The sequence below is a fragment of the Eucalyptus grandis genome, chromosome 3 (assembly GCF_016545825.1).
Source record: "Eucalyptus grandis isolate ANBG69807.140 chromosome 3, ASM1654582v1, whole genome shotgun sequence".
NCBI lineage: Eukaryota > Viridiplantae > Streptophyta > Magnoliopsida > Myrtales > Myrtaceae > Eucalyptus > Eucalyptus grandis.
The window spans coordinates 66,534,373-66,543,681 of NC_052614.1; the positions used below are offsets into that span (position 1 = coordinate 66,534,373).

The 9,309-nt window shown below is 38.2% G+C and overlaps 2 protein-coding genes and 1 long non-coding RNA gene across 3 annotated transcripts in view; 1 reads left to right on the top strand and 2 right to left on the bottom strand.

Annotated features, from left to right (window-relative positions):
* Window positions 1–9,309, bottom strand: part of LOC104452582 (DExH-box ATP-dependent RNA helicase DExH7, chloroplastic) — a 74,499-nt gene that overhangs the window by 29,905 nt on the left and 35,285 nt on the right. The window lies entirely within an intron of this gene.
* LOC104452583 (nifU-like protein 2, chloroplastic) overlaps window positions 1–9,309 on the top strand; it is a 49,039-nt gene that overhangs the window by 313 nt on the left and 39,417 nt on the right. Inside the window, exon 2 of the mRNA XM_039308991.1 lies at window positions 53–164. Coding sequence (XP_039164925.1) covers window positions 53–164 — 112 coding nt within the window. The remainder of the gene's footprint in view (window positions 1–52; window positions 165–9,309) is intronic.
* LOC120291509 lies at window positions 7,256–8,338 on the bottom strand. The gene is made up of 3 exons (XR_005549582.1): window positions 7,990–8,338; window positions 7,678–7,795; window positions 7,256–7,585 (listed from the first exon to the last, which is right to left on the bottom strand). It is a non-coding gene; the product is annotated as an uncharacterized LOC120291509 (long non-coding RNA).

Here is a 9,309-nt window from a genome sequence, read left to right on the forward strand (position 1 = left end):
TATTTTTGCTTCTGCCCCCGTTTTGCTAATGGGGTTTTCGGGAATTGGGCAGAGTTCCAGCTTCCTTGGAGCTCATGTATTGATGTTGAAGGGGATTGGTCCGTTGCCGCGGGCGTCGTGCGGCTTCCCGCGGGTTCGGGGTCCTGCTCCGGTGCGAAGACGAGGTGAGATGAGAAGCACTTTGTATAGAGGCCGCGTATGGTTGGCTAGCTAGTTGATTGCAGAAACAAGTGTGTCCAATAGTAGCGAGAGAAATTCTGTACCGTCCGATTGAATGTCGGTATCTTCATGTTATACAGTGTCGTGGTAGCGTTGGTTTGGGTTGGGTTGGCCATCTCTTTCACTGCGTAAGAGTGAGAGGAGAGATAACCTTGAGGTTTGTTTCCTCTTGGGTTAGTGAAGAAAGAACTTGTTAAGGTCTATCAGTTACTTGGACATGACAGTGAATCTGCGAGGTCTTGGTGGTTTTGGCTTTAGGTGGTGTTCAAGGGGCGCTGCGGTTTTGACAGGAGAATGAACGAAGTGTCACTGTCTATCAAGATGCATCAGAGAAGTCTGCCTTGTTAATTTACGAGTATGGGTGCTCTTGTTGAGATGCATCGAGTTTTGATTTGACTAGGGAAGAAGTTTTTTGGATTGACCTTATATTAATTCAATTAGAGATCTATGAAGATCTTCTAGTTGTCTTGCCAGATAACGGAACATGTTGAACAGTTTTAAGGCGTCTGCCTGATTTCTCAAGTCTTCTATATTTGCCAAAATAAGGCCTTGGCTGTGCAAGAAATAAATTTAGAGGTCCTATCTATGGGATTCTTCAATTTTGTAGTTTAAGCATGGTCTATTTGATATCCAACTGTCTTCTTCTATGGCTTTACCAACCCAAACAGCTGTACACATCTCTTCTTATCTTCCTCTGACAATCTTTGAGAGGTATCTTCTGGAAATGATAGCTACAGAGGGAGCCATCCTACTCAATTTTGAAACAAACTTTCCCCTAATATGCTTCCTATTTAGCCTCAGCATCTTCCTCATCTGGGGCACACTTTTTTCAGGGAAAAAGGATTGTAATTTCTGTGGATTTTGCTAAGTGATCCTCCTCTCTTGACATGTAGTTGTGAAGGCTGTCGCTACGCCCGATTCAATGGTGGAACTTCCACTGATGGTGGAGAATGTTGAGAGGGTGCTTGATGAAATCCGACCATATCTAATTTCTGATGAAGGTAATGTTGCATTGCATGAGATGATGGCAATGTTGTCAGGTTCAAGTTACAAGGAGGATGTAGTTCTTGTACAAGTTCTAAGGACAATGAAGATGGGCATTGAGCGCCGTCTGATGGAGAAAATTCCTGAAATCGTTGCTGTGGAACCGATAGCAGATGAAGAAACTGGCCTTGAGCTGAATGAGGAAAACTGAGAGAAGGTAAATAAGATATTGCAGCAAATGCATGTTGCTTAGCATCATTAACGTTTTTTTCCTTTAGGACTTTTTTTTCTAGGATATTTCTCCTTAAAGAATTTCTTTTTGTTAAATGCTTCAAGTTCTCTAATTAGGTACCTCTTCTGGCTTCTTGGATATTTTCAGTAATGGTGGTATTGGATCCCTATGCTCTCAAGTAATGATTGGCTTGTCCTCTTCCTTTTCTGTAAGCTTGATTTCTGTCTTCTGTATCATTTTTATGATGAATGCTCAGCATGAGGTCCTCCTCAACTTCATGGAACATACACTTCACACGTTGAGGATTAATCGCTGACCTCTTTTGAGTTAAGCCCGACTACATTGCATTGACTAATGATAGGTTTTGATCCTTGTGCTCTCAACTCAAGTGATGGTGTGTCTGTCTTTTTGCCTTTCCTGCTAAGTTCAATCTATCTTTCTATCTATCACTTCAAAGTTGAATAGTTAGCATCAGGTTCAGGTCCTCAAGTTCACGAAGAGCTCGCAAGCTGAGTATCTATTAGTGACCTGCCCAACTGTACTGCAAATAAAATGCAGTGTAGGAAAGACGTATGTGCAATTTATGCACTAAAATAAAGAACTTACCAAAAGAACAGAGAATGTCATAAAAAGGAGTTAACAAGTTGAGATCTGCATTTTGTCAGAGATTCTCTTTATCCTGGGACTGAACTCACACTCTTCTTTGCCAGAGCATTCCTGACCTTCTCTGTCTGTTTGTCCATCTCAAAGTGCTTCGCTTGAACAGGCCCCGATTGCTTTAGCAACCCCATTAGGAATATCCTTATGTGCGTGACCTGGAAATCTGCTGGCTAACATGTTTTTACTTGATTATTTCAAGTTCTTGAAGAGATAAGGCCATACCTTGTTGGTGCAGCAGGCGGATCACTTGAACTGGTGTCGATTGAAGAACCAATAGTTAAAACTAGAATCACTGGTCCTGCTGCTGGGGTCATGACTGTTTGAGTTGCTGTCACGCACAAACTACTGGAGAAAATTCCAGCCATTGCAGCTGTCCAACTTCTGTAATGTCATTGGGTAACGAAAGATGTAAAGCATTTAATTCTTCTTGTAGAAACAATTTTTATCATTAGAGGCATATGCAAATAATCTGTCTACAATTTCAAAGCTCACCTGATCAGTGCAGTAAATTATGTACAGTGAGGAGTCCTCTAATTTTGAAGCAGAGATAGTCATTGGTGTAGCTGCAATCCACCTTGAGCTGCAGCAGGGGTTGATCCTCGGCATCCAACTTCATGATTGTATCCAGGTTGAACACAAGTTCAAAAGGTTGATCTATTCAGGAATGTTCTCGAGTTATTGCCTTCTAATAAACAACAGCAAGATTATGAAAGTAAATATTCTCTCTTTTATTTTAACTGCAATACTCATTGTGGAGTTGATCAACAGCATTAATTCATGGGGGTTAACAGAATTCATATTTACACTTTTTTAACCTTAATGAGTTAACTGGATGTACTAAAACCACAATAATATTCGATGGGATTCTTTAAGAACTCTATGTGATTAATTTTCATATATTTGTTAGGTAGGAAATATTTCCAGAATTCCAACTGTGCTTATCTTTGATTTAGTTTACTTTTACAAGCCAACTTAATAGTTGTAGCAGGGCATATGATAGAATTAAAGGTGGGTTATAGAGTTTTTCCCCTTCTTTTCTCTCTTCAGAGCTGAATTTCCCATATTCTGGTTCTTCCGCTGGGGTCTCTTCTCCCTTTCCTATTGTGGGTCTTAGATTCTTTCATGTTGTTCTTTATTAAGTGATAGACTTGCCAACAAGGTGGGTTGGGTCAAGTCAAAAATAATCAGACTCAAATAAACTTATTTAATTCATTTTGACCCATTTCCATACAATGCAATATAAGAAAACTCATACCCAAACTGAGATGAGAGTATGAAATGAGCGAGGGAGGGATCGAGTGAGGGCGAGAGAGAACTTAAAAACAATCATAAAGGGAGTTAAATAAATAAGTTGTAAACTTATTTAACATCTATATCGTATTGGGCTTCACCATTCCAAATTCATTTACAATCCATTTATTGAATATAATTAATTTATATAATAATTGAACCTGTTGGATATGGATTAAGAAATGGGTCTATGACCCATTTTGATGGCCACATTGATTAGTAGAGCCCGATTTGTAGGAAACTAATTGCTAAGCAAAGTTACAAATTCAAAGCCTATGTAAAATTTGCTTTCTGATTATTGGGAGTACAAAAAGGTTCGAACGAGGAATAGAGGCGGGCTTGGTTTGTCAACCTTTTAGCCCAGCCCGACTCATGCCAACTCACGTATACGCCAGAATTTGAGTCATTCGAGTGATAATTCGGATGCTCCTTCATTATCTTTCAACTATTTCCCCACCGGAGCCAGTTATTCCTCCAACCTCTCCAGGTACAAGCGCTCTAATGGCTACAAGGGAGAAGCCTAACGAGCAAGATGGAGCCTAGGTCGCGGGGAGCATCTAGCTTCAACGCTTCTCGCGTAATTATACGCTCGATCAACTGATTAGTGCAGCAAATTGGCGAACGCAGCTAATCCAAGCCAAGTGGGTCTTGATAAAGATTGCTTCTATGTGGTCTTAAGAAGCATGAATAAAAACGAGACTGATAATGATCCCCAAACTAAAATGCGTTAGGGTTTAAAGGTAGAAATTAAACTTGAAGCTCGATTTCTCCTTCGGATGAACCATATAATCATTCCGGGTAAGGTTTACATCCTTTGTATTTCCACACTCTTACGATTACGATCAGTACATAAATATAACATAACTTGTTGAGATTTGACCTTTCCAAACTATACATGAACAAAGAGAAGAAATGAACAATATATGTAGCAACAAGAAGGAAAGAGATTTGTCACACCTAACCCTGCTTTATCTTAATTGTTATTTGAACAAGTTATGTATTGGTTCAAGTGGTGATAGCATCTCTCGACACATTAGGGCATCCCACTAGTAATTTGACTCAGGCTTATTCATCAGATTCTAATATTCACATACTAAAGTTATCGAGTCCGAATATGTCATATTTTAAATGACTGGCAATTGCCTTTTTAAAACCACTTGATGGCATCTACGTCAATCTTGTGTGTCTACCGTCCATTCTTATCTTCTGCGCCCTGAAATCCACATCGAAGATTGCATTCATCATACATGTATGGTGAAATCTTAACTCCCAAGATGTCAGCAGTAGCATTCTCTAAGGCTACGTTTGGTCGTCCGGATTTCTAATCGGGATAGGACTGGATAGGATAGGATATAAAATCCTATGATTTTTTTATATCCCGTCCTTTGTTTGGTGAATCATAATATTAAAGTCGGATATGTTTACATCATATTATGTACATTTTTTTTTATATAAACGGCATATCATTATAAATGAACTAAATGTTCATAAACAGAGATAGTGAAAATCTCTCGTAGCACTATTACTTAATTTATTTTTATTTTATTTTTCCTCTTTTTTATATTATTTTAATTATTATTTCTTTTTTCCCCTTTCATCATTCTTTAATAAAATTTTATCAATAGTAAATTGTACTAACATACCAAAAATACAAAAATACAAAAATACCTAAAATATATAATAAATATAAATATTTATTTATAGATTGAATATTTAATATAAGATAGAATTAAAGTTGAATATATAAATTAAAATAAGATTAATTAAAAATAAATGTTTATTTTTATTTCTTAAATTATAATTCAAATATTATTTATATTGAAATATAATTTCAATTTTGTTAATTTAATAAGTTTGTTATTCAAGAAAAATAACTTTCCTATTATGAATATTACAAATCCTATTTACCTTTATCCCACCTCCCCCATGGGATAATTTTATCCGGTCTATATCCCCCTTATATCCGACTTTATCCCGTCCCGAGTGAGACTAAACGTAGGATAGGATAAATCATATCCTATCCCGAATTTTATCCCGATTGCAAACGCAGCCTAACTTTATATCAAAATTCATAAACAAAACAATTGCGAGTTCCACGGGATACATTAAATTGACCACATACAGGGCAAAACTGAGGGAGGAAATTTATCTAACCGATAACTCTGCGATTCTTTACCAGATTAATGCTCAGAACATATTTGGCAAGAATACCAAAATTATTCTGGAGCTTAAGAGAAATGGTTGCTGGACGGCCTTCCCATTTCCATTTTGGTTTTAACTTATTCCACCATGCAGCATGACTCAGCATCAACCTCCTAGAGCGCAGCTCCGTTTAATTGTCACATTCAAGTATGCAGAAATCAAAGGATCATTTCTCTAGAGTCTTCTTTTAGCGTCAGTAAAGTCTGACCACAGAATCAGTACCAGCTATGAACAACCAAGGTTACCGTGGATGGAATTTGCAATCCATCACCCCTGCCGATAAGAAGAATAATAGATAAATAAAAATATACCCAGATGTCAGTTTCTTATCTGCATGGCAAAGCTAGTTAGCTTGTAATTAGATGTGCAGACAATGAAAGTGTGAGAGTGGAGGAGGCCTGACCCAGCAAAAAAGTTACGAACCATTTGGTTATAAGATTGGAATATGGCCCTGAGACAGGATGCGATTTTCAAATGTAACAAAATGGGGTCCAAAAATATGTTTTCTTCCCCATCGTAAGGTTTATGCGAGAAATCTCAGACACATATCAGAGCAACTCAATTGAATCATTAATTGAAAAAACAAAAAGGTCAGTTCTCTTTCATTCTGCTTGATGTTGAGGAGAACCTGATGCACCTTCCACATTTATCCAAACTTTGATCTGCTGCCAAGAAGTATCTTGGACAGAGAGACTGCATAGGTTTCACATGGCCCCAGGCTCTAGCCTCATCTTAAAGATGGAAGGCTCAAGACTTTGTCAATAAAGGAACAAATGAATGGTGACATCTAAAAAATCTTATGGCCAGAGCTGCTTTAAGACTTTGTCAACAAAGGAAGAAGCTCTTGCATCACACTAAGCCGAGTGACATACAGCAGAATTGTGGACCTTTAACCGTCCCCAAGCTAATTTATGAACTCTCATCTTGATAACTTCCAAACTCAACCCCCCCCCCCAAAAAAAAAAAAGTTCATGAAACTAGGGATAGGTATTCCTCCTCAATGTCAATAAATATTTATTTTTCATTTCACGTGGCACTTTAGGATATCATCAAATCTGCACAGAAAGAGCACGAACGCTCACCTACTCCATTTGAGCTCACATGCCCTCAGAGAATTTCCAAAGGAACAATGAGAGGGTTCTGGTTGAAATCTGAATAAACCATGCCATGGAACACATAGGCTGTGCAATGATCAGAACACGATGCAAAAAGTGGGTATGAACGATGGAAGGCCACATTTGTAATGTCCTTCAAATGACACCTGACAATCAGAACAAACAAGTAACAAGCTGAAATCTGCCAAACTGTATACATGCAAACAATGAAATAATCCCCTACCGAATTGCCCTAACATACTTTGCAATCTGCAAAATGTTCGGTGCCCAACATGAGCCGTGTTGACATGATAACAATGAAATTCTGATGCAAAATGCAATGAATATTTCAGCATCCATAGGTTGTAAGGTGAATTGCAAAGTAGAAAGAGTATAGGCAGGCTATTGAGTGCTTCAGTTTCCCAACGCAGTGGCATATATTCGTGGCTTCCCCAGTATAGAAAGAAGACACTTAAATTGAACAATCAACAAAATATTAAGGAGAAAAAATAAATAAATAAAGCAGTAGTGCATTGGATAACAGAAACTTGAGTATCTGAAACGGATGTCAGCTATTAGAAATAGTAAGCTGCAATTAGTAAGCACAGTTTGAAGCCAACCGCATCAAGACTAGAAGCCATCAGGATAACACCCCAGTACAGGATCTTATATGCGTTTGAGGAACCAAAAGTAAAAACGCTGCATCATTGTTACCAGCTCAGCCCGAAAGGTATGAGAACTAAAAGAATACTGACTTCATCCCATATTGTCATCCAAATAGGGAAATGCTGAAAAGACTGATCTTTTTGGCCTCCCATTTTGAAGGAGTGAAACATCTCTTTGGTTCTGGGGCATTTGATAGTGGGCGTTTCACGTCATCCCATTTTAAAGAGTCAACATAATCCTGCATTTTAGAAAGAAAAAAGTCACATGGAAGCCCCTTCAATAAGTAAACCTAGGTTTATATATAGCACAATGATGACAAGTGGCACAAACCGGATATGGATCAAATCCAGCATGCGGTGCTCTTCCTTTGGGTAGTCCACGAATAAGTCTCGTTTCATCTTCTGTCAGCTCTACTACCTCATCATTGTTCTCATCATGTATCTTGCGCCTGAATGAAATCAAATTAAAGCAAAAACATATAAACTTCAATCTAAAACCAATTAATCAAAGTGACGAATGAGTTTCCTCGTAGTAGTCCTTCTATGCCTCAGAACCAATAGATGTACAAACAACCTTACTCTTCTCACTAAGAAGCAGGAAATAAATCACAGTGAAGAAACAAAGAAGGCAATTAGCACGTACCTCGTGCTCTTGTGAGTCACTTTCTCCAGATTCCAAGTCCTATCTTCAGAATTTCCATCCTCAGAGAAATCCTACTACACGCACAACGCATCAATCGATCTCGAGGAGGCGAATCGACACGGACAAGAGCCACGGAGGAAAAGCTAAAGCCAAGAACTCGTAATCGGAGCCGGAATCAACAGGCGAGGTGCTCCTTCCTTCGCTTGCACCTCGGCCTCCTCGCGCTTCAAGCCGTGAGCCTCCGTCTCCTCCTTCTTGCCCTTCGTCTTCTCTTTCTTATCGCCCGCTCCCATCGCTGCTCTCTGAAGAAAGAAGGAAACGGCGGAGAGCTGGGAAGAAGAGGCCGCCGCCGCCGCCGCCGACGGTTGAAGGGGGCACAGGGTTTAAAGGCGGGAGGAGGGAACGAGAAAAGGGGCGGCTCTGCGTCCGTGCCACTATCCCCTTGCGTTGGCATTTAAAAAAAAAAAAAACTCAAAGAAAATGGAAAAAGAAAACAGAAATATTTTGTTGATTTAGGACCTACTACCAGAGACAAATGCAAAAATAATGCATAATATATATATATATAAAGAACGGCAAAACATAATAATAATAATAATAATAATAATAATAATAATAATAATAATAATAATATCCATTATTACATTTTCCGTTGAAGTTGCTAGAAATTGCCAATTCGAAATGTTTAGTATTTTGTTTGATTTTCAGACCATTCAAAATGATGTTGCTTTACCATTTCGTCGTATTGATTTCTCTGTTATGACTTACTGGGTCGTCGAATCTCATGTTAGCTTACGAGGTGATTACTTTTTCTCTCTTAAGTAAAAGCCGATATATTATTTGAGAGAAATGAAGATATTTTTGTGACTAGTTCATTAGAAAGATTTACATAGTAGATAGCTAATTGAGCAGTAGAACCCGCATCCTATGATTATCCAGCACTGTTGATAAGGTATCACTTACTGCAGAATTAATAATTGGTGTGAGATTTTTCTACAATGGTTCCAATTGTCATGCGAAGAATGAATAATTTAACTTTTTCAATAAATGACTGCATGTATTACTCGAAATAGATAGCCAATAAAAAAATACTTTCATTACTGATGACGGTTTTTATCTAAACATTTTCATAAATGATAAAAATGTTTTTCGTTTATTTATTTTTGTAAATGATTTACATGACTATTTTTTAAAAAGTAATTTCTAAGTCAGTCGTCTTCTGCGAAACAAACGCAAGTTAGCTCATTAGACTCGCAAAATAAGGTCTATCTCTTTGGAAACTCGAGATTGACCACCCGAAGCGAAGGCAAAGCGGGAGAG